At 39.6% G+C, this 26279-nt stretch overlaps 1 protein-coding gene across 4 annotated transcripts in view; it reads right to left on the bottom strand.

Annotated features, from left to right (window-relative positions):
• CCDC83 (coiled-coil domain containing 83) overlaps positions 1 to 26279 on the bottom strand; it is a 48538-nt gene that overhangs the window by 19439 nt on the left and 2820 nt on the right. For 2 of the 4 annotated variants that reach the window (XM_049713458.1, XM_049713459.1), the window contains exons 3-7: positions 22536 to 22642; positions 19988 to 20072; positions 13474 to 13636; positions 10124 to 10291; positions 1950 to 2041 (exon numbers count right to left, since the gene is read on the bottom strand). In XM_049713458.1, the coding sequence (XP_049569415.1) occupies positions 1950 to 2041; positions 10124 to 10291; positions 13474 to 13636; positions 19988 to 20072; positions 22536 to 22630 (603 nt within the window). In that variant the 5' untranslated portion in view covers positions 22631 to 22642. Of the gene's footprint in view, positions 1 to 1949; positions 2042 to 10123; positions 10292 to 13473; positions 13637 to 19987; positions 20073 to 22535; positions 22659 to 26279 lie in introns of all 4 variants that reach the window. The other 2 variants (XM_033431881.2, XM_049713457.1) reach the window with 1 other exon arrangement.

Here is a 26279-nt window from a genome sequence, read left to right as displayed (position 1 = left end):
ATTAAGAAAAATATTCTGGTTCATAAACATGGATTGAAATAATTTAAAACTATGTTAAGGGTAAATTTGTGTAAGTCTTTAAAGTAGGAAGATGTGCAATAAATTTCTTTTCTTTAAATCATGGTAATTGACCTAAGAGTGAACCCCCATTTCCTAGGAACCAGGAATTTTTATACTTCAGCTCCAACTGATAAGTCTAAAGTTTATTTGAACATAGAATTTTGTTTGAACAAAAGTAGGAAGTCACTCATAATTGAATTTAGTTGACTAATGGCTTAATTCACTAACAATAGAGTAGTGTTTTCAGCTTTGGCTACACATTAGAATCTCCCAGATATTTTGAAAAATCCAAAAGCCCAGGCAACATCCCAGGCCAATTACATGAGCATCTCTGTGGGTGGGACCCAGGACCCACCTGGGTTAAACAAATTTCTCAGGTGACTCCAATAAGCAGCCAAGGTTGCACAAAAGTAGTAGATTTTAGAAGTTAACACATAAGATGGCCAGAGAAAATGAGGAAAATTCGTTCACGTGTGTGGGTGTTTGGCAGTATGTGGGGAAAAGAAAATGTACAATGTAATGATTAAGAGTAATGATCTGAAGAAGCTGTCTTAACTCTCTATTCTGCCACATGCTCTGGGCAAGTTACAAAGTTTCTTTGTGCCTCTGTGTTTTTATTAGCAAGTCTTCCCCTTAACAGGATTGTTGAGAGACTTTAATGTAAAATGTTAGGAACAGTATTGGGAACAGTCTTCATTATATATTGAATGTACATACTGAGGGCATATTTGATCTACATATGCATTTTTAATCATCTTAACTATGATCAGATTACTTAATTGATTTCACCATTTAATCATATTCAGTAACAAAGGGTCTGAATTGCATGGGCAGACAAAACCGTTGGTCAGTTCTCCACATCCTCTGTATTTGTGTTAATCAGTAAAATCATGCAGTAGAATAGTAACACTGAAAGAACAATTGAACCAACAGGGAAGCAATAAACAAGAGCAACTGAAATTCAGTGAAGAAAAGACCAGATGTTTACGACTCTGAAGAAAGGATGTTCCAGATAAAGAGACAATCCCAGCAGGGACCTCACTGATTTAGGAGATAGTCTGGAGACAGGGGAAGGGCAGTGAAAAGGAAAGAAAGTCAGGCATTTGGGGCAAAACAAAGATTAGAAAACATGAATTGGAAATTACATCTCAAACATTTTTTTATATCCCCAATTTTTAAAGCTCCAGCAATGTAAAGTGTACTCTCTTAGGTTTGCATATGTAAGAAAGTACTTTTTAGACAAATTATATTTCATCCTATAATTCATCCAAAATCTAATTTAATAATTTGTTGTAGCCATTATTATTATACTTAAAAATAACTGAATATTAATTTACTGAGCTCTTGCTCTTATGAGGCGCTATCAATCCTCATACTATTCGTTAAAGTTAAATATTATTATTGTCCCCTTTTTATAGATTAGGAAACCGAAGCCCAGAAAAGTCAAGTATAAATTCAGTTTATACACCCAGTAAGTGGTAGAACTGTGATTTAAACTAAACTGCCTAATTTCAAAACACAAGTTTCTGACCGTTATAATACACCATGAGAAAGAAATGGGTGGGGGGAGCTTTGTTTTCTAAGGAAATTGAAATACAGACAGGAGAGGGTGAAATAGGTGAAGGGGATTAAGAGGTACAAACCTCCAATTATAAAATAAATAAGCCGTGGGATGTAATGTACAGCATAAGGAATATGGTCAATAATAACTCTGTATGGAGACAGATGGTTACGAGACTTATCATGGTGATCATTTCATAACGTATGCAAATGTCAAACCCCTCGGTAGTACACCTGAAACTAACATTTCAGTTAAAATTTTGAAATTCTGTGTGAGAAGAATAAAAATCTACTATCAGAAAAAAGAAAGAAAGAAAATTGAGATATACCTCTGTGGCCCATTCCTTCTTTTGGTTCAGTTGCAACAAAGTTTCTCTGATTATTCTCTTTTTGTCATCTTCCAGGGTGATTTTATACTGTTCTTTAAAAAGAAAATTAGAAACCTTAAGATCCTAGGTAAAACTATGAAGTTATAAATTTTATTTTCCATGATCCCCACCTCTCCTTTCTATGTACTTTTTCTTTTCTGAATTTTCAAGGTACGTTCTTACTGAAGCATCTAGTACCTCCAATTAGAAGAAATGCTCCAATAATTTACTAACACCTTAATGTGAATTCGTTTACGATGATATCTGTCTCATGAATAGTCATAGTTTTAAAGGATTGTCTCTCCAAAGGGAGAATTTCTAACACTTTAGTACCTATGCAGCCGTCTACTTTTCATATCACACAACTTCTGATTCTACCACATAAATATGAAGAGATTTGATTACACACTTGAGTGGCATCCTGTACATCTAACTCCTTCTAACTAATTTTCCAATATTCTTGGCATGCATTTCCTGGGGCAGGAAAGACAGAATAAGGAGAGAGAGTAGGAGAGGGGCTGTGAAAGTCAGTAGACCCGTTCTGAGTTGGGTTCAGAGCAAGAAGGGAGAACAGAGATGAAGAAGTGCAGGATTCTCTATCCTCTCCAGATTTTCTTACATCATAAATGTCAGAATTGAGAGAGCAAAGGATCGTAAAATTGGGGGCCTTGAAAGATGCTGAGAGATCATATAATCAACACTTCTGTTTAAGGAAAGCAAGATGTAGTGACATGAAGGCTGCTTTAGAGAGTGGAGAGAAATAAAGCTGGATAAATGAGACCAGTTTGTTCATTCTTTTATTCAATGAATCATCATCAAGTTCTTTTGATGTGCATGACACTATTTAAGGCACTGGGAATATTGCCAAATAAGAGACAAAACTCCTGCCCTTATGACATGTACATCCTAATGGGGAAGCGAATGAATAATATTTCAGGTGGTGAGGTGTGTGATGAAGAAAAACTAAAATTCTTTGTTTTAGATAGGGTGATCAGAGAAGGCTCTTTTGAGGAGGTAACATCTGAGCAAAGACTGAATACAGTGAGGTAGTCAGTAGTGTGCAACAGGAGGGCAGTGTACCCTCCAAATTTAAGAATCGCCAAAGTTAGTTGTGCTTTATGATAACATCTATGTTATGTGTCCCCATTAGATGTGTTTTATTTATAACATTTGAAGCATAATTACTTGGAAGTCAGAAAGTATCTTCCCATACAAATGATGTTGACAATTACGGTTGCTAGATTTCCGGACTGGTCCACAGAGACCCATTTAACTTATTCTATAATGAAACAATAGTATTGTACTGAGAGTGTTGTGGAACATAGCTGCCATTTAGGACATTGTTTCAAAGGGAAAAATTTCTTCACAGACCAAGTCAACCAAAGCCAACTCTAAGAACTCTTGAGGATCTTAGGCTACAGGGAAGGAGATCTGCTGGTCTGATCTTTCCACAGTTTAGAGCCAATCTAAGGCTCTGGAAAGCGGGGCAGGGAGCTAGGCAGGAGTTATTCAGCCCTCCTTGTATTTTGTACTGGCATAACTGCTTCCCCTATTCAAGGAAAACTCTAAGCAGAGTGTAAAAACTTCTCTTCCATATCTTTCTATTACCGCAGTCACTGGAACACAACAGATACTGAAAAATATTTTGAAGAAAATGAACTTTGGCCAGCTGCACGTCTTTGGCGGGCAGTGATCTGAGCCTTCAGTGCCAGGATAGAAGCAGCAAACAATGGCAACTTTGGTGAGGGAAAGGGAGAGTCGAAGGAGGGAAGGGGCGAGCTCTCCCAGGTGTGGAGTGGCCAGAAAGGAGGCTGGGAACCATCAGTTTCTACCTCTAACAGAGCTGGAACAAGAGTGGCTGAGGTTTATAAACAAGAGTTCATTGGGTTTCGGGTCTAGTCTAACTTGACATCTGGAGAATAAGAAAATGGACATCTTCCTTATTCCAACCTACACATATATATGGATATATATATGGATATGTATATATATGTATATGTGTAGGTATGTATGTGTGTGTATATCAATCTATCTGTATAAAACCTGTATTTTTCTTAATCCCATTCAAAGTAATTGCTTGAATGTTTTAATCATTCCAATCTCATTTCTGATGGATTGTTTTTTTCAGTTCAGTATCTAGTCCACTAGACTAATACTAGATGTTTATTTAAAATTTCTACCACACAAAATACAACAATCAATCTGAAAGTTGCAGTGCATCAGGAGTTGAGCTATAATGGATTTTACATTCTTAGCATCTGAAAGAAAACATAAAAACTGGAGCTTGATAACATTATATATTAATTATTTGCTATAAATCATAAAAAATAGATTACCAAATATGCTCTGGGTAAAGTTGTAGCTCTCCCTCATGTTAATACTGAAAAAGCGATAATAACATCCAACTCTGTTCCAAATTCCATATACAACTCTATGGACTGTTTTTCTTCTCAAAAGCAGAGTAGCTAGCACAAGGGAGGATGTGAAAATCTCCCTGTTATCCTTTGAAATTCAGAGGATGCTTCAGGTAGCAACTATTAACCACACATTTGTGAATACGGCCATAGAAACTGGGAGTATGTAAAAGTCTCCTTCCCAGAAAAGTTTGGAACACTGCAAATGGGAGCTTGGGAGATTATGACTTTGTGCCTTTAGACTCCTGGCTGCTCAGATGCCCGGTCTAATATGGTGACTTCTCAGAAGCTGACCACACTTCTCAGAGGCTGAAGCTTGCTTTGCATTGTTCTCTTTTCCTTGTTGTGTGTGGCTCTGCTTTGGCTCTGCTCCACGGCTTTTTAGGAGTCTGTTCACTCTTCACACACTTCCGGGTGTCACCCAGCTTCACTGTGCCAGTGACTTCCTTTGAGCCCCCTCTGGAGAAAACCAAGCAAGGGCAGGTGGCAACACTGGCCATGTAGCGGTTTCTTCAGGCAGAGTGCATGTTAGAGAGCCCTCCCTACCTCACTGCATCACAGAGCTGGGAGGACTTATTTGAAGCATAAGGGTTTGGGTCTGACACACACCTGTGTTCAAATCCCATTTCCACTGCTTACTAAATCTGTGAGTTTAGTTAAGGCAATTAACTTCTCCAGGCCTCTGTTTCCTCATCTTTAAACTGGGCACAATGGTATCCAACTCAAAGGAACTTGTACGAGTTGGATGAGATAAGGTATAGAAAAGCAGGTGCTGGGACTGTGAGTTCTGTTGGAGATCTCTGAGGTACTCTCACTTTACAGGTGAGGAAACTAGCATTCAAAGAGGTGGACATGAACCCAAGTGTTTTAACTCACTGTTAGTGTACAAAGAAACTTTTCAGGATCCCTGTCCCATGCACCTGGTCAAGGACAAAAGTAAAAACTCTCTGTGACTGTAATATCTGATGATTTGTAATAACCCATACTTTCTCTGTTCCTGAGCCTAATCTAAGGTTCCCTTTCCTTTTATTGAGAGAAAGAGCCTTGTCCTGGTTTTATCAGTGACTGTGTTTTCTACACCCTATATCCCGACATCTCCTTCTAGCTGAAGTTCAGGGAAGCAGCTCCAGGTTCTTCCTCCCCATGCCCCTAGGGCTCAGGGTGGCTACTGAATAAGATAGGTTGGACAGCTGACCTAAGAATGGTTTGTGCTGGGGCCAACCGATGACCCATGAGGAGGCATGGACGAAGGTCTTTGGTCACCTTTGACTAGGTAGGTGATCACACTGGCTCTTTTCAGAATCTGGGTTGTAGAATACTGCAAGAATTGGTCTGTGGGAAGCAAGAAGAGAATGGGGACAGGCACAAAGAGCAAAGCAGAGGTGCCACAAGAGGGACAGTCACAGACCATGAGTGACAAATGTAGGGAGGAGCATCCCTAGAGCCACCACTGATCTGATGGCCTTCTGTTTCCATCTTCAGTCCTCCCATCCTTCAGTACAAGTGTTACATCCAACAAACATGATCATGGGACATCAAGAAACCTTATTTTTCTCTCTTGCCTTTAAAATTCATACTGTGAGGCTAGAAGCTCTCTCTCAGTAAGATACATGGCAATCCTATGACTTTTCTGGTTCCTTTGTGATAACAAAATATCTTCCAATCAGAAATTAATATGTCTAGTCTTTATAATAATTGAAATTTTAAGCTTCATTTAAAGTTATGGCTGTTCCCTTCCTAGCTTAAACCTACTACCATTTCCTCTGACTTGAACTTCTATGCCTTCTTCCTCAGGGCTGAAGGGGAGCCTGGAAAGGGACAGGAAAGCACTCACTTGACTGATACTATCTCAAGCTGATGTCCCATTTTCTGGGTCTAGTTAGCATTTAAGATTGATTCTCCTCTCGTGGGGGTGGTTTTTGTAGGTTCTCTGGAGGACCGCCTCCCCCATTGCTAGTTATATTTTACCTGCATGCTCTTGATACAGGGGAAATACTGCCCTTGGAGGTTGGCTAATGACTCTTCCTTTGGCCTCTGGGTCTCAGTTTCCTCCTCCCTCCCACATAGACAGGCTCCTGTTTCTCTTTGGGGGCACCATGGCCCCTCTCATCAGCCCTCAGGCAAGATTTAACAGGACTGCGTACCAGCTCTCTTTCACAACCGGTCCACAGAAAACACTCCTTCTCGCTTTGCCACAACAAACTCTGGAAGTGCAGGCTGCTACAGGCTGAAAGTCTCTGACCCCCCACCCCCGCCCGCCCCAGATTCTTAGGTTGAAACCTAATCCCCAATGTACTGGTATTTGGGTGGTCGTTAGGTCAGGAGGGTGGAACCCTCATGCATGGAATTAGTGCCCTTATGATAGAGACCCCAGAGAGCTGCCTCGCCCTTTCGCTACGTGAGGTTACAGCAAATAGAAGGCATCGATGAACCAGGAAGCAAGCTCTCACTGGGCACCGAATCTGTCAGTGACTTGATCTTGACTTCCCAGCCTCCAGAACTGTGAGAAATAAATTTCTGTCATTTGTAAGACACCCAGTCTATGGTACTTCGTTATAGAGGCCTGAGTGGACTAAGACACAGGCCCAGCCCAGGGCAGCAGCTGCCGACCTCTTCTTTGCTCTGATGTTAGAACAGTTTCCTGGTCAGCCACTTAGCCCATAGATTTTTTTCAGGGATGAGTCATAAACTAGATCTCAATGTCCCCCCACCCCCACCCCAAACTGCAGGGAACACATGTTGAAGAATCTGAAGAATTTCCTTTAAAGACCTTCCGACTTGATTTGAGATGAAGGAGGAATTACCCTTCGCCTGCCCCTTTGGGGGACTGTGTACAACTTACAGCACACCAAGAGCTCTTCCCAAAACCTGTCTCCTTATTTCCAACAGTCTTTTCATGGCTTCCTCAACTTCTTTTATAGACTGGAATTCAGTGGTTGAAGGTGTGAAACCAGTTTTCTGCCTCATCATATTGGCAGTCTGCCTGGCGATATCTCACTTTACTTTGAAATGTGGTATCCATTATATAGACAACCAGGTTTAAACCGAGACTAAAAAAGTTTCATTTTAATATCATGTTTCACTTACAATAAAGCCCCTTTCGACTAAAGTACTTGTTCCTTGCAATTAAAGCAGTCTAGCTAACACAAACTCCATGATCATGGGTGTGGGAGGAGAATTCTAGAAAAGTCATGGAAGAAGGAGAGAGGTGAGAGGAAAAGAAGAGATGGTGGTAGTAAGACTTCAGATAAATTTAATTTAGGAGTTCTACTCATATTCATTGTGCCCAGTTACTGGCTCCCAAGGTGCTTTAATCATCCCCAGGCAGAATTACTGCTGTATGGTTAGGAGAAGTGCCTAAAACTAATGGCAAATAAGATAAGCCCATAACAGCCATTATCCCATGACACTTAAAACAGGCTATACGCCAAGGCTCAACCAGCAGCATATAAATGTTATTACCCCCACCACAAAGTTGGATACAATAGCATGAAATTTTCAGCTCAAAGAAATCATCCAAATTTCTAATCAGGACAACGGGTTAAGTTTATATGAGAAGATCACTCTTCCTACTTAAAAACCATAAAATGAATGCTGGAAAAATTATTTTAAAAATTTTAAGCATACTAGAACAGTAACAATTTTTAAAGTGTGGTATTGTTGCGCAAATACATAGATCCATGGAACAGAATAGAAAAGACAGAAAGAGATCCAAATACACATGGGAAATGAAAGTATGATAAAGTTAGCATTTTGGATCATAGGGTAAAAATGGCTTATTTAATAGGTGATGTTGGGACAACTGGAAAGCCATCTGGCAAAAAATACGGTTGGTTTCCTATCTCACACAAAAGAGTCAGAGATTAAATATAAAAATGAAGCCATAAAAATTCTAGAAGAAAAATATTAGAGAATGTATTTGTAATATCAGAAATCATAAAATCAAAGTGATAAGTTAGGCACTATAAAACTATAAAATTTCCTCATACAAACACTGCATAAACAAAAGACTAATGACAAATGGGAAAAATATTTGCATCTTATATCACAGTTAAAAAGCTAATTTCCTTGAAATGTAAAGAGCTCCACAGCACGATAGAAAAATGGGCAAAGATGTGAACAGAAAGGAAATTCATATGGTTCTTGAACTTACAAAAAGATATTCACTGTTGCTTATAGTAAGAGAAATGGAAATTAAAGCTACAATGAGATACCATTTTCTACCTATAAGACTGGCAAAGAACAAAGAGGTGGATCACAACCCCTGTTGTTGAAGAAGTGGGAAAACAGACATCCTCACCACCACCAGCCGGAGTACATTTGGTACAACCTCTACGCAGGGCCATGCCTATCAGTGTAAAAATGAATAGGCTGTTTGGGCCAGCCATTTCCCTTTAGAGATGCACATAACTGAAATTACATACATATGAGGGTATTCATCGTAGTAAAATGAGATTGTGTAAGGATAATCACTGCAGTATTATTTGTAATAGTAAAAGATGGGAAACAACCTAAATGCTTTTGAGTAGGGGACTTTAAAAAATTATGGTACAACAAAACAAAGTAGCCATTGGGAGATGAGGAAGTATTAATATGTACTCATCTATAAGGATGTCCATATTGTTACCTGAAAGAGCAAGTGAAAAATTGCATCTGTGGCATGCTGCTTGTGACATATATGTACATACTGAAACATGCATGGACTCTTTCTGAAAGGTTACATAAGGAACTGGTAATAGTGTTTTTATCTAGAGGAAGGATCTCAGTGGCTGGGGGATTGACAGGGGTAGGAGGGTGTCACTCTTACTTTCTTCTTTTGGGGAGGAGAAGCTTTTGAAAAATTGTAACTGATTTGGGGCCAAATTTACACTACCACTGTGGTACAGAGGCGCTGAGCTGAGAAACTTACATAAACATTGGTCTAGAAGCAGACTGACTGTACAGAGCCTCAGAGGGGATAGTGGGAACGACCCCGAATGAACGCTCCTTCCACAAAACAGGGTACCATTACCAGCTGGGCTCAGAACTGCCATCCAACCACAGTGTTCTTTCAGGCCAGATTTCTCCTGTTTGTTCTACCCTAGGACTTTCTTGTCTCTGAGTGCTGGTGTTCTTTTAAGCCACTATGCCTCAGTGACAGACAGCTGGCCGGCCTCATGGTTCCCAGCTCTGATCCTGGTAAGATTTATTATGCCCGAGGCCGCCCTGCTCCATACCCTCTGCACTTCCTGTCTTATGTTTGTTCTCCAGTTTTTTTCCCCCCCCCGCCGACTGCAACTTAGCATTTACTTGGCCATTTTTCTATAACGATTCTGGTTGTCCAGCCTGGGTGGGTTGCCTCAGCTTGCCTTAGGTGAACTCCTTCTCTAATATAACCCCTTCCCAGGACCCTCCCACCTTGGTGGAATTGGCCCAGACCCAGGTGTGAGAGCAGGCAGACACCCACCCACTGAATGAAGCTTCTTTCTCAAAGTCGGTTGCAGTGTTTCTATACACACAGAGGCACACACTCCCATCCCTTTACTTCCCCTTCTCAGTTCCATAGGTGGTCCTGGGATAGTTTCTTTACTTCCTCCCTTCACCTAATCCTTAGGCGCATAGTGCTTGTGCTGACAGCTGAGAGTAACGGATGATTCGGGGTACCCGTTTCTTTCTTCCACCAAATGTCTGCCCCTGGAAGATTTTTTTTATTGAATCTGAACCAGCTTTCTTGCAACTGACCTGACATTTTCTCAGCATTCTCTTTAACTCTGTTGATGTCATTCTGTAAGGAGGTAATGAGTTTAGCATGTTGTTCACTCCCTACATTCTTGTACTCCTCCCAATATTCCTTCTCACTGAGTTTCTCAAGAAACAGTTTCTCAGCATTATTTATTTGGATGCGCATATCTGTTGAAAGAAAATCGAGACTTTCTGTCATTTCTATTGTCCTTGCAACCATTATATGTTGCAATCTGTTTTTGTGAAGTTAAGGTCTGATGTGAAAATATCAACTCTTAAATACTATTTTATATCTATAATTTAGGGAAATCTAAACTATTCAAACTATTGTTTATCCCTCATGATTCAAAATCTAAGTAAAATTAGACTTCCAATTATAAAGTAGTTGTGTGGTTGGGGGCTGTGATTGAGAGCTGTAACATGCAATCAACCTATATGCCTAGGGACCCACAAGCTTAAATTATGCCTGTGATAGCTTGATAAGTGTCCTGTTTTGTACAATATATTATGTCGCATATACTTTTTATTAGTAAATTGTCATTTTTCTGGTCATTATGTGTCTGGGCAAAGTGATTTCAACTTAACATCCTTCCACAGTACTTGGCGACCATTTTTGTAGGTAAGTTGTTTGATTCCATCATTTAAATTTCAATTGTTTGAGCTTCCCTTGTGTGAAATGATAGCATATGATAGTCATAATAACCTGCCTTCCCCTAAGCCCACACAGTGAGACTTCAGAGTGAAAGGTAAGTTCCCCAGTTACGTGTGTACAAATATGGAGCCTCTCAATCATATAGACTTCCAGCTTGCCCTGGTGTACTTCCTACACATGATACTCTACTCAGTCTTTAGGCTGAGTATCATGCTGCTGAATATTCTGGAAAAGGCAGCATTACAAAAAGCCAGGTCCGATGAACTGAATGGCTATTTGACGCACTACCACGCACCATCTTGTTTGAGAGCCCCTGAGGGCAAGACCACGTCTTATTCATCTCTGTCCACCCAGCACTTGGCACAGAGTCTGGCATTTAGTTGGTGCTCAATCGATGTTTATGACTGAAGCATCCCATTCAGGCCAGAGAGGTGTTCTTCAGTCCAAAGGTCCAGGAGTTCTCCAGACATGTCTTTTTCCAAGACATGATAATATATTTTTAATATATCTATTTTAATATATACTTAATATATTAAGAATATAAGATAATATATTTTAAACTCCCTTAATAAATGGTACTTGTTATTATCATTAAACAATTAAGAACACTGCACCCCAGTGATCAGCTGTCCTCCGATGTGGGCAGACTGTTGCTGTCTCAGCCCTGCACCATGTTCAGTCTTTGTGGGGAGGGTTGATTGATGTCACTGAAGCTTTTGAAAGAGAGGGGGGTGTAGTGACTGTTGCTCTACTTTCTCAGAACCCCTTTCTCTCTTCCCTTCTAGTAACACATGTCTCCTGTCCCTTGTCATATAAGTAGACCGATTACAGTCGCCCCTTCTCCTGGCTTTAGGGATTGGTCCAGGGCTGAGCAGGTGCCCCAAGCTGGGCAAATGCTCGGAGTCCTCCCCTAGAAATATTTTCACTGGTGGAAAACATGTCTCTTTTGTCTCCACTTTGAGGTTATAAGGAGGTAAGTTCAGAGGTGTCTCTGGTCAGAATTCCAGCCTCACGGGGAGAACATTCTTAGAAAAAGGAGCCAACTTTCAGGGGGAAGGCAGAGAGAGAAGACGTGTAAGAGGAGCAGCGGGTGGAGGGAGAGGAGGTGGGAAAAAGAGGGAGGGTGATACAGGGGGAGAGAGGAGGGCAAGACACGGAAATTAACAAAAAGACGCTGAGATCTGACAGCATGTGAGGCTCTGGGTCCAGGTCAGTAGCACTCTGCCTTTTCTGTCTGGTTACAAGAAAAAATTAACATCTTCTTTATGCTTGGACTAGTTTGGATTGGATTTTTATCCTTGCAGCTGAAAGAGTCCTAACTAAACATTGGAAGAAGGGAGTTTTGTCAGCACTTCTCAAACTTTACTGTGCGCAGGACTCCCCTAGGATCCCGTCCAAATGCAGATTCTGATTCAGCAGGTCCGGATGGGGGTCTGAGGTTCTGTACTATCACAAGCGCCAGGTGAAGCTCCAGCTGCTGCTCCACGGACCAAACTGAGTTGAAAGTGACTGACTACCTGGTACAACATGTCACTGCCTCAGGGATCCTTTGTAGACACATCTGTTCTCTCTTTCCTTCTCTTCCTCAGCATCTGTGGGCTTCTTTCTTCCTTGGACCGCTGCACATGCCCAGCCCTCCTGTTCTTAGTCACCCAGCATGTCCCCAGTCTTGTATGACACACATACCCCAGCACTCAGCCCAAACCACAGACAGGCACACCTTAACTAACCGGGCCCATTCCCTTTGAAGGCAGTTTAGGGAGCACATCTAAGTATCTGCTTTGGTCTCACACCCATCTCAAGGGTGTGACTTCTTAAAGCATTCCTTCCGAACATAAGCAGAACTCTCCTAGACAGGAGCCCGACCAGGAAATACGTCTACCACCTCATGACATCACTGTTGTTCACACAGGGACTTGGCAGGAGGAGGCTTATGGGAAAGTTTTAGAGACACCCCCCCCCCCCAAAAATGAAATTTGCTGATTGACCTTTGGCGTTGGTAACTATTTCTTTCAAAATAACAAATATCTACAAAGGGAATGCCTGCTCTGCGCCAAGCGCTTGGGTAAGGAGGCTCTCTAAAATGCTTGGGGAAACTCAAGAAAATCTAGTCCATTTTTTCGCCTCTCAGATTCTAATACTGCTTCCTGAGAGCACTCAAGTCTCTCCCTTGTTTTCCAGCTTCCTAGCTGAGATGGTATTTGTAGAGGTTCTGGCAAAAGTTTTAGAAATCTGAACAGCAAGTTTATGATGAAGGGATAGGATTTTTTTTTTTTTTGGCGGTACGCGGGCCTCTCACTGCCGTGGCCTCTCCCGTTGTAGTGCACAGGCTCCGGACACGCAGGCTCAGTGGCCATGGCTCACAGGCCCAGCCGTGGCATGTGGGATCTTCCCGGACTGGGGCACGAACCCGTGTCCCCTGAATTGGTAGGTGGACTCTCAACCACTGCGCCACCAGGGAAGCCCTGTCTTTGTTTTTAATCACTGCCCTTACTCCTCCTCCTCGCTTGGCTTCAGTATCTCCACCCACTTTACTTCCCTCTCTCGTCCACTTACTTATATGTGTTTGTGGTTGTGGTGATGATGTCATTTGAAATGTGTTCACAGCCTTTTGAACATATTAGGAGACAAAAGCATTAATACATTCAAGAAATAACTCGATACAGCTTTATGATAATTTTCTAAGTTTCTAAATCACCTTTCAAGTTTTGTTCCTGGTCTCTTTCAAACTTCCATTTTTCCTTCATTGCTTCTTCAACTTCCTCTCTTGTTACAACTGCTAATCCCTTTGACTTCTCCTCACTCAGTTCCTTTAGTAGGTTCCTTATGTGCCAAATCTGTTCATCCTTTAAGCGTTTATTCTGTCATGAATATCAACAGTTGTTAATTACATCTGCTGAAGTACTTCCATTGATTTCCCTCAAATAGAGTTACACATTGAGGTTTGCAAAATGACAGATATTTAATGAAATAAGTTATTCAATAACATGTCTAAAGAACATATGGAATATGGAAGACTCAAAATTAAACCCATCAATACAGTAATCACTGAAGAGAAAGTTACATATTAAAACCTGCGTTATTAATCTGCTAGTCTATCACCCTATCATAGGATTGGTGAACATTAAAATTAGATTTCAGAGGTCAGTTTCTTCAACTCCCACAAACACCTTGCTTTTCTAGGAAACATCGTTCATTTAGTCAATATTTATGGGGCATCTACCATATGCCAGGTAGTCTTCTAGACACTAGGAATATATCAGTGAACAAAACAGACAAAAGTACTGCTCTTGTGGAATTTACATTATTCTTTGTTTTTCTCACAAATGACCCTAATTCTCTTGTTCTGGGGTGATGGTTACTATTTCAATACTCCACACCTGAAGTATGGACTGTGTTCCTTTTGTGAATATCCCACCTATGTTTCCAAGTTTCTTACTTAATCAACTTAGAGTTTATTCTTGCCCTTCCTAGCTTATTATGTATATGTAGAGATATTTTACTGTGTGTGAACTTAATACCTTTTCCTTGTAATTTTCTTAGCCTCCCTTTAAGTTTTAATTCTCACTTTCCTGGTGCCTCTCCTTCAATTTCTTAAACCTAATAAAATGCACAAACTTAAAATATTCTAATACTTCTTTTAAAAATTATTTTTCCTATAATTTAACATTCTCTTTACTATAGCTTTTTCAACATTATATTTTATTTCTGATATTCACATCTTTTATCCTCTTAACCTACATGGATACTCTACTGTAAGAGTATTTTCTTTCCCAAAATTTATTCTCTGGGCCAGTGCTTTGCAGACTTCAATGTGTATACCCAACACTTGGGGACCTTTTTAAAATGCAGATTCTGGTTCAGTAAGTTTGGTATGAAGCCTGCAATTCTGCACTTCTGATAAGCTCCAGGTGATGCCAAGCCTGCTGGCCCGCAACCCACAGTTTGGGTAATCCAAATATCTGTGATTTATTGATAGTGCTACGGCCTACTAAAACTCAATTCTTTAACACTTAATCCAACAAACTTTAAAGTTGAGGGCTGAAAAATTTGATTTCTAGTTTAATAAACTCCCTAGACAGGATTATGTAACCTTAGTGCTCTTTAAGTTATTCCACAGGCTGCGTGACATTATTGCCATTTCAGTGCATTAGAATTTTAATTTAAAACTTTGATAAGCTGAAAGAAAGCAACAGACAATTAACTTTATGATGATGCTCAGTATTGAGAAATACAGGCCAAAAAAAAAAAAAAAAAAGACTGGGACTGGACAGGCTTTGAGTGATTTCAAAAAAATGGAAATAAAGATTAAAAAGATATGGGCTTCCCTGGTGGCGCAGTGGTTGAGAGTCCGCCTACCGATGCAGGGGACATGGGCTTGTGCCCCGGTCCGGGAGGATCCCACGTGCCGCGGGGCGGCTGGGCCTGTGAGCCATGGCCGCTGAGCCTGCGCGTCCAGAGCCTGTGCTCCGCAACGGGAGAGGCCACAACAGTGAGAGGCCCGCGTACCGCAAAAAAAAAAAAAAAAAAAAAAGGTTAAAAAGATATGATATTCAAAATTTGGTCGTTTAACTTCTCTGATCTTTTGTTTGTAATATTCTAAAGTATCATAATTCTGTCTCTGAAGAATTTTTAGTACCGAAGGGTTCATAATATATCTGAAAACTGAATCTCTTTCCTTCTGTGTAAAATCTTATTGGGCATGATGTAAGCAGGAATGGTGGAATAAGACTTCTGAAAATCCTCTCCTTCATAAAAGCAATGAGAAAAAGTTGGCAAAAATTGTCAAAATCAACTTTTCAGAACTCTTGAAATTAAAGTCTTTGCAGTAACTTCCAGGGAGAGTTTATTCAAGAAAAATGGTTGAATCTTGGTAAGGACAAGTGAGCTTTGTGGCATTTTAACGTGCTCTAAAAACCAAAAGCCCAAGGTTACAGTAAAAACCAGCAACTTAGCAGCCTGGGGTTGAGGGTCATGGAGAGAAGTGAGGGGAACAGAACTCTTCCAAAGCTCAATTCCCAAATAACAGTCATTATTTGACCTACCTGGTAATTCCCTGGAAAAATCCCACTGGGAAACCTTGTCTTTATTTGACCTGAGTCAGAGCTTACCCAATGTGTGACCAGCCTTTTCCCAGATTGATGTTGGTCAAAAACAATCAGAGGCAGATGTTTGTCAAAAATAATCAACAATTGTTGAACATTACAGCTCCCTGAGGCGGTAATAAAAGTTGAGGTAAACAACAAGGTGACCAAAAAACTTTAAAAGAAAGCTGCAGATGAGATGTAGAGCGCTTTGAAAGCTCTGACATATTCCTGGGAATCTAAAAGGCCATATGCATGTATAGGGCATATATATAAATTTAATAACATCTATATTAAGCTTCCCAAATCCTGTATGAATTTCAGATAGAAAGGAAATGTGTCTGACAATGTTATAAAATTCGCTATGTCTGAAAAATTATTTTGAGCTACATACCAAAATAAAATTTATTTAAATATATCCACCAATATGCTAAAAAACATTTATCTTACGAAGTGAAGTACATTTATTATTTGAGGTAAGAATAATTATCACATTATAAAATAGAAGAAAGGAAATTTAGTAATTAAGCTACAAAGAAAGGATTAATTTTGTTTTGTTATAAGGCCATCTCATGGTCTTTTTTTTTTAACTTTTTAAGACTCACAAGAACAAGAATAGAAGTTGCCAAAATAGGACACACAGTTCCCATCTACTATTCACCCAGCTTTTCCCAATGATAACATCTTATCTAATGATAGTACAGTATCAAAACCAGGAAATTGACATTGGTACAATGTTATTAACTGAACTAGAGACTTTATTTGGATTTCACCAGTTTTTACATTTTTTTTAGTGTATAGTTGTGATATTGTAATCTATAAAAATATATTTATTTGGTCATTCAGATGACTAAAACATATTTCTTAGCTATATTTGGTTTTCACCCATAGTTCCTGGTCCACAGTGCCCAAAACCCTTGGAATTTCTGCCATCACAATTGGGTTTATGTTAATGAAAGTGACTTTTGAATCCCACAGGTGGGGAGAGAGGGAAGGGGCCTGGTTGCCAGGAGAACCAACCAAATTATTAGAGGGTTGGAACTTTCATTCCCTCCCCTTGATTTCCGGGGAAGGGAGAGGGACTTGAGGTTGAATCAGCCGCTATTGGCCAATGATTTAGTCAATCATGATTATGTAATGAAGCCTCCATTAAAACCGGAACAAGGAGCGTCCTTTTTGAGAGAGCTTCCATGTGACACTGTGTTAGGCCCCAAGCTTCATAAGGACAGAAGCTCCTTTGTTCAGGACTTTGCTCTATGTATCTCTTCATCTGGCTGTTGATTTTGATTCATATCCTTTAATATCCTTTTTATGATAAATCAGTAATCTAGTGAGTAAATGGGTTTTCCTGAGTTCTGGGAGCCATTCTAGCAAATTAATTGAACCTGAGGAAGGGGTTGTGCGAGCCTCTGATTTATAGCCGGTCAGTCAGAAGCACAAATAACAACCTGGGCTTGCAGCTGGCGTCTGAAGTGGAGAGTGGTCTTGTGGGACTGAGCCCTTTACCTGTGGAATCTGATTCTGTCTCCCGGTAGGTAGTGTCAGAGTTGAGCTGAACTCTCAGACACCCTGTTTGTGTCTGAGATTCTCTTGCTGGTGAGAGGAAGCCTCCACACATACAAGTTGGAACTGGGTCGGGAACCCTTTCAATAGGATTATGAATTCTGTCACATATACATATGAGAAGTATCACCATGAAGATGGCATTTGAAGCCATGATGTCAAATAAGATGATCCAGAGAGAGTTTAGAGTGAAAGAGAAGGATGGAGATCAGAACCTTGATAAATACCCTAATTAAAGGGTGGTTCTAGGAAAAAAACAATGAAAACCAAGAAGAAATGATCAGAGAAGTAGAAGGAAATTTAAGAGTGATATCCTGGAACCCAAAGGAAAAAGAGTTTCAAGATGACAGGAGTGACTGCTGAAGGAGTAAGGAGTAAAGAAAGGACTACAAAGAGTCCATTGAACCTGGCTAACTGGTCATTAACAACTTTTGCTAGAGCGGCTGTAGGGGAATAGCAGGAGTGAAAGTATGTGTCGGGAAGTAAGGATGTGGACACACTGAACTATGAAATATCTAATGATGTAGTGGAGCAATGAATGCAAACAGAGAAAGAAAGATAATAAACATCTAAACAGAACTAAACACATAGGAAGAGATGATGGGTAGGAAGGGAGAGAGGCATTTCCGATTTCCACATAACTGAAGAGAAAAATATATCTTGCTAATGAGTCATGTTTAACTTAGCAATTTAAATATCTGTGACCTCAAATTTTTTTCCTCCCACTGGTGTTTGTGTGAATCAACTCAACATATATTTATTGAACATCTACTCATGCTGGGCCTTTCTGGAGAAACAAAGGTAAGATTTGATTGCTGCTGCCTAAAGGGCTTTCAAGTGAATAATGGAGAAATATTTTTACATGACATCCTAGCTCAGATGGGGGGAATGAACAGGGGCTAGCCAAGAGAAGAGCATTTCAGGAAGAGGAAACAGCCTTTTTGTTGTAAAGCTACCATAGTAAGAAAAAGATTGGGTTTTCTAATATTTAAAAGAAGCAGGGGTAAGCAAAGGGTGGGGCGGCTGGAGACAAGATTGGAGAGGTGAGCAGAGGTCAGCTTTTGCAGGGCCTTGAAGACTTTAGGAAGGACTATGGATTTTACTTTCTGTGCAGTAGGAAGCCACTGCAGGGTTTTAAGCACTGAAAAGTTTACCGTATTCCAAGGATAATTCTGGTTGCACTGTGGAAAATGTACTGGTTAGAGGAAGGATGGGTAAGAGAAGATGGTGGTTTAAACTGTGGCAATAGCAGCATAAATGGAAAGAAATAGATACATACGGTTGAGCTAGAGTCTGCATTACCATGCTCCTCACTGCTGGGTCCACTAATGACTCCAAGACCTATCGCATTTTGAGCTAATCCTCATGGAAACAAGAACTTTGTTTCTGGCTCCAATTGATGGGTTATGGGAAAGTGATTCCTCAGTCCTGATCTGTTGTCCTTTCCACAACCAAATGGAAATCCCAAAGCTGGCCTGGGAGTTCCCATGCTGACCACTAGGGGATGTGCATTGGCCCCTTGATGGCAGCTCACACTCATGTGCTCTGGAATCACATCATGCGGAACCTGCCTCCAAGTGCCTAAGCCAGACTTCCCCTTTCCACTCTCATCTACAGACTTCAGTTTCTTAGATCCTATTGCAAGTATTTGATTCTTCAGAATCATGACAATGTCAGGGTCACAGTTATATCACCACCAGGGCTTGTCTTGCCCAATACATACTTGCTGAACAAATGAACAAATTCACCCTATAAGGAAGACAGGAATCCTCATTTTACAAGGGGGAAATTGAGGCTTACACCAGTTTGGCCAAAATGACATCAGCAGGAAGTTGTACAGTCAGGATGCAAATTTAGGTCTCTGACCCAAATTCTGTTAAAATTTGTAGTCTTTTTAGACAAAAGCCAAATAAAACAGGTGTGGAAATTTCAGGGTACATATAAAATAAATGTTTTAATAGCGGACACCCTCAGTATTTCCTCACTCATGAGACCCCTTAAGGGCTAAGTTGTATGCGCCATCATTTACTGCTTCCTAACTTTATTTCTGTTGGTCCTGAGAGTCATATACAGCACCCCTTTGATAGTCATTTTATTCTAATTTCATAAAAATAAATCACTTAAACAATAAATTAGTCATTTTAACAACTGAGATTGTACTTTTCAGATAATATTTACATATGCACACACTCTGAAAATCTAAAGGAAAACAGATACAGAAATTTAAAATAGAGAACCAATGTTTTATAGTGTAGTTAAATAAGAATTTAAAAGATAAATGTGGTTGCAGAGCTTTAAAATTTTCAACATAAGATTCAGTGTCCGCATGATCTAAATAACACAATTCAAGCTGACTTCCTTTGACATTATAATTAATATAATAAGAACAGCAGTATCCTCTTGTCTCCCATGTACAAAAATGTATTTAAATATAGTGTAAATTTATCAACTCGAAGAGCTAAAGAAGATAATTTCCTAGAGTTCATTTCATCATAACTCACAATTTTTTAAAGCATTTGTGTAAATGTTTAATGACTAGATATTGGCTTTAAATTTTATACTTACTCTTTCTTGATACTTTTGGTTCTTTTCTCTCATTTTCTTTATTTGAGCCATGTATCGTTCTACTGCATTTTCCTTTATTTGACAGCTGATAACAAAGACAAGATGTATTTTACAATTGTTTGCCTTAGGAAAAACTAATGAGATAAAATTTAAAAATTAATCTAAATTAATTTGAATTGAAATAAAGTATTAAACCTATTATAAAGACCCATTTAGGGATAAGAATCTTAAGTGATTTTGTGTTTCTGAGTATATTTTACTCACTAAAATATGTATTAGAGAGATAACTTCAAGTTTTTAAAACTTGTCGTTGTGGATGTGGTTTCATATACATTCCTGCATCACTGACAACCTGAATTTTCTGAACTGTATCAAACTCAAAGACACCACCAGACGTTTTCAAAATAGTATCTGCCAGCAGCTGCCAGCCGCAACCTTATGGTCTCAAGGTCTCCCCTTATAACTGTGTGATGATTTTGGACCCCAACCAATCCTTGCTTAACAAGCACCCTTACTTCTTGCCAGCTCCAATCCTAATTCTTGACAAACAACGTGTAACTGTGGTTTTTTGCCTATATAAGCCCCCCCATTTCATAGTCAGTGGAACACAATTCAAGTGCTTCTTGAATCTGTGTCTCCTGGGCTATAGTCCTCAGTTTGGCTTGTATAAAACTCTTTTCTATTTTTATTACAGGTTGTTTGTTGAGTATTTGCCTCAACATAGTAATGTGTCAACTTCCTTCTTCCATGCAATTTCATTGAAAATTCTGAGAAAGAAAACAAAGTTGGATTCCAAAAAAGAATCTACAATTTTATCTTTTTAAACCCACAACTATATCCATACCTATTTCTATCTCTATATACATACTCATTATAGAAAACTGGGTTTGGGGGAATAAGTATAAAGGAAAAAATAAAAACCACCATTACCTAGAGATGATCACTTTATAGATTTAGCATTATGTAATAAGATATTTTGAGAGAGGGAGAGAAAGACCACATTCACATAACTTTTAATACAGTATATTGTTATAATTGTTCTGTTGTATTATTACTTATTATTGTTAATCTCTTACTGTGCCTAATTAATAAATTAAACTTTATCATAGGTATACATGTATAGGAAAAAACATAGTATATAAAGGGTTCGGTACTATCTGTGATTTCAGGCATCCACTGGGAGTCTAGGAGCGTAATCCCTGAGGATACAGGGTGGGGGAGAGACTAAGAGATGATCACTTTATAGGTTCAACACTGGCAGTCTCAGCTTTTCACAAACAACCATATAGGTTCATGACTTTATTTTCTTGAGATAGATTTTGTTTTAAGTTAACTGTTTGGAATTGACTACCTACTGTGTGCCCTCGGCTCTTTGTCAGGAGCTGAGATTGTATAAGAGAAGTATAAGATACTGCCAGGGGACCCTTGGATAATCCTTCCTCAGATGGTGGAGGGAGGTGTCCTGGCTATTTGTCATGTGACAAAAGTCCTGTTACCTCGGAACACATGGAATGAGTAAAGCGTCACCGGAAGAGCACAGTGAGGCCTAGGCTGTTCAGTCCATGAGATTATTTATTTAGTTTTAACAAAGGAAAGAGAACAAAAGCATGGGAATGTTCAACTTGCGTCTCTCACTAGATCATGAGAACTTTTAAACGTGTGCCTCTTTGTAAACCTCTGTTAAAGAGGAGAAAGACTGCCCTCTGGTTGACCCAGAAGAGAGAGAAGGAGCTGTAAGTGGATGTCATCACTGTGAGCCGTGGAAGCAGATTAGAGACCAGAGTGTAATCACAGAGCTGGACTTTTTGTCCACCTCTGCTAAGACAAGATGAGCGAAGTTTTCAGTTATGCTGAGAAATGAGTGCAGGTACAATCTGGTCATCACTTAATTGTTATCTAGAAAATAAAGGGAACTTCGTTAAAAGTCCCTTCCCATGGATGTTTCTCTCTCAGTGTTCTGACCCTTTTACTCACTATCTTCTAAAAAGAATATATGAATAGATTTGGAGTCTTGCAGGGAGATGGATTTTCCCTGAATGTTGTTAAAAACAATTCTCTTAAACAAAGGCCTAGTCACCAGCAGTGTGGACTCCTGACTTTCAACCTTGTTGCCCTCCAATAAATGGCTTCCCATTTCCAAAGCCCAAGTGTTCCACAGGGGTCTGCTTATCTGACCCTTGCCTAAACCCCTAGAGTCTGCTCTGCCCTCTCTCCCTCAATCTGCCATTTCTCACTTCCTAGGCTGTGATAAGCTCTTCCTCACCCCAGCCTTTTTTCCATAAGCCTTCTGTCCATCACTCTCTGTCTCCTTAACACCTGTTCCTCTTTCAGAGGTTAGCTCAGCATCGCTTCCTCAAACAAGCTTTTCCTGATCTATTTCAAGTCCTTCAGTTACAACTAAGCCCGTGAGCCACAACTACTGAGCCCGTGAGCCACAACTACTGAAGTGCTTTTGAGCACTTCATTTTCCATTGGAGTCATATGAGTCTTAGCAGCAATGATTGCCACTTATGTATGGGAACTTTGGGATTTCATAAACTTAGCTTACTGATAGTCGAGAAGTGCTTCACTGATAGGCAATTTGACCTCTTTTGGCGGTCCATCTTGAATATCCTTTTTATTTGTTTTTGACGTGTTTTCCATTGTGTTGCTTAGCTAGAAAGAAAAATACCTGTTTTAAAAAGAGACATAGGAAGAATAAATAAATTCTCTGTCCCTCTACTTGTATTTACGAGATAAAGCACTGCTGGGACTTAATTTAAAACTGGCTCTTCCATCCAGATTGCTTCCACGTCCCGAGAGCTAACATCCACCACAATGCTGGGACCTCACGAATCAACTGGATTCTTGAGTCTGGTGAGTTCCATGCTTAGCCCAGGTGCAGCATTCCCCCACCCAAAACTGTCTGAGACTCACTCTCTTACATTATCCATCAACAACTGTTGCCCCTGTCAAGCTTCTTTAAGAGCAAGGGCTAAACTTTTTCAATCATTTAATGTCTCCACAGTGTTTGGCAGAGTGCACCACATGTAACAGCAGCTCAATATATGTCTTTTAGTTTTTAAAAAGTAAGACAAAACAAAAGCACAACTTTCTATGAGCACCAAGAGACTAGGCTCCAAAAGAATTAGAACTGGGATCCAAAAGAATTAGGTTTGGCCAGGATTGTTATAAAGAACAAATAAAAGGACACATTAAAGTGTTTTTTAAATGGTTAAGAGGTTTACAAATGCAAAATAATAAGAAGAATGATAATAATAATGTGTTATCATTAACAGTAACTGTTCATCAGCTATTAATTGCTTTTGTAACTAATAATAAAAACTATCAAAACTAATATTTTTTAAACGAGAAAATCAGGCCCAAGTTTCTTAGATTTTTATGGGAAGCAGAAATACCTTGTGGATTTGGTATGGATACTAATGCACATCTTTTAAGATCATAGTCTTCCTTGACAGATTTTTATCTTTTGATTTTTATTAATCTCAAGAAAATAAGTGCCTAACCTTCAATCAGTGTGTTAGTAGTTGGGTGTGGTAGAAAGAACATAACCTTTGTAATTATTTGTTAAAATGGCTGGAAACTCCATGAGAGTGGGGATGATGTAATTCTTGTGCATTACTGTATTTCCCCACCTAGCACAGTAGATGCAGTCCTTGTCAAATGAATGAATGGACAGGTGGATGAATCAGGCAGACATATTTCAATCCTAGATCCACCATCTTTTACCTGTGTGACCTTGAGTAGGTTACTGAATCTTTTTGAGCTTCAGTTCCATCATTTCCTAAAGTGAGAACAAAAATCTTATTCTAGGGCTTCCCTGGTGGCGCAGTGGTTGAGAGTCCGCCTGCCAATGCAGAGGACACGGGTTCATGCCCCGGTCCGGGAAGATCCCACATGCCGCGGAGCGGCTGGGCCTGTGAGCCATGGCCGCTGAGCCTGCGCGTCCAGAGCCTGTGCTCCGCAACGGGAGAGGCCACAACAGTGAGAGGCCCGCGTACCACAAAAAAACAAAAACAAAAAATCTTATTCTAAACGCTGTAGTAAGGATTAAATAAGTTAATATTTAAAGCACCTAGCATAGTGTCTGACATATAGAAAGAGCTTAATAAGCATTCTGCGCCTTTAGTTATGGCTCCAGATTATGCTTCTTTAAATTTCGGGTAACTAAAGCAGAGGATGTCTGCCTGCTGCCAAGTATGATGAGAGGTGTAAAGACTAATCCAAGTGGTTTGCTGCTGTCAGCCTTCATCGCTGATTTGGATCACTGAATAGGCAATCTACACAGGTCATTCAGATCCAAAGTGGAGAAACTCTGAAATGAAAACATACTTTTCCCCCGCAGACATGCTGCTTACATAACCAGACCTCCAGCAAGGCTCAGTCTTTGTGGCTGAGACTTTTCTTTTCTAGCCAAGCATGTTCATCTCTGCATCCTAATAGATTCTAGTATTCATGCATGCAAATATACTACAATACTTTTTAACTGAAAATCACAAAGGTGACACATCAAAAAGATTTAATATATTAAGACACGGTAATATATTAAGGGATATCTTCTCAGATATGAAAGTATTGAGAATAATTCTATAAGCTACACACCAAAATGTTTCATTATACCATCACAGGTCACAGAAACTTATCAGCTAGGAAAAAAATTTGCTTTCTTTTGTTTCAGATGTAGAATTGAATTTTTATATTATTTTCTATTTTAGAATTTGAATGTTTAAATTGACTGTTGCACAAAAACATAGCATGTTGTCAAATATTTCATTTTATAATAACAGTATTTAACAAAAACTTTTACTATAAAATATTTTATTTAAAAGGTAAAACAACATTAATTTCTAATTTCTTTTCTGAGTCATATAGAAGAGATCAAGAGTTTTGGTTCCCACCTATGGTACCCATCTGGTGCTGGAGGAAAAATGACCTCATCTTGCCAAATTACTTCAGTTACCTGGCTCTAATGTTTTCAACTCTCTGACCAATGTACAATTAGTTACCTAACTAACTGCAGCTCACGGCAAAGGATTTTAATAAAATATGAGTGAAAATGTAGATCCATTAAGCACAAATGATTTGTGCATAAACTATATTAAGATTCATTGTTTCACACACTTTACAGAAAATTAGTGAGCCAATTGGATTGCCTGCTTAATAGCTGCCTTTTTGCAATGAGCTAACGACATTGCCTCAAAATGTACTTTTGCATTAATGTACTACAAACAACGGGGATTTTAATAAACATTTACAAGGATTTACAGTTCCTGACCACCTAGAGGATTTCTATCTCAGCATATCTTTTTTTTTTTTGATGTGGACCATTTTTTTAAAGTCTTTATTGAATTTGTTACAACATTGCTTCTGTTTTATGTTTTGGTTTTCTGGACCTGAGGCATGTGGGATCTTAGCTCCCCAACCAGGGATTGAATCCTCACCCTCTGCACTGGAAGGTGAAGTCTTAACCACTGGATTTCCAGGGAAGTCCCAGACTTCTATCTCAGTAAAAGGTGAGAATTCTAGAAAAATTGTCACAAAGTAACGTAATTATCTTCCAGGAAGATTTCACTTAAAATAATTCCTGACAGACACCTAATCGGCTTTGTCAGTAATTTCAAACATCTATTTAGTGCCTGTTCTCTGTGTGGCAATTTTCCTGGCCCTTGGTTATAAAATGTAGAAGAGGTGAGAACTCTACTCAGACTGATAGGAAGAAAGTAGCATACTCCAGCAGAACCTAAAAAAAAAAAAAAGAGCAACTTTAAAAGGCTTGAGAAAACCATACAAGTAATGAATGCTAGAGAGATCTTCACCCAGGGCATGACCTCTTGTGCGTGTCTGTTTTTCCTCTCCCAACTCTGTTTGGGCATCAATAACACACACTATATATAGTGAGGGCAGGTGAGGAGGGTGGGTTTGAAGGACTCAGGTATCCAGCCTTTTCAGAGACTATTTCATAATCATTTTCTGTCAGGAAATGTTTCAAAAAATATTCCCCAAATGCTTCTCAGTGAAAAGTAAGAAGTCTATTTAGTAAAAAGGGACATATAGTAGCCAACTTCTTCAAATGAGCTGTTATCCCATAATGCTTTACTTAACTGCAAAAGTACCCAAAAAACAAGGAGTGCGTCCCTTCCTGCACAGTCTCAGGATCCTGGCTCAATACCTAGAAAGCTCCTAATGACTTTTCTCATGACTTTGTGGAGCCGTGAATATCCAGAAGCCTCCTAACGACTCCTTTCAAATCTTGTGGAGGCTGGGAGGGGTGGCAATTCTGCCTTAATACCTT

This window comes from Orcinus orca, chromosome 8 (assembly GCF_937001465.1).
Source record: "Orcinus orca chromosome 8, mOrcOrc1.1, whole genome shotgun sequence".
In the NCBI taxonomy this organism is placed as follows: Eukaryota; Metazoa; Chordata; class Mammalia; order Artiodactyla; family Delphinidae; genus Orcinus; species Orcinus orca.
Note: the sequence above shows the minus strand (reverse complement) of the source record. Positions and strands in the feature narration are given on the sequence as shown.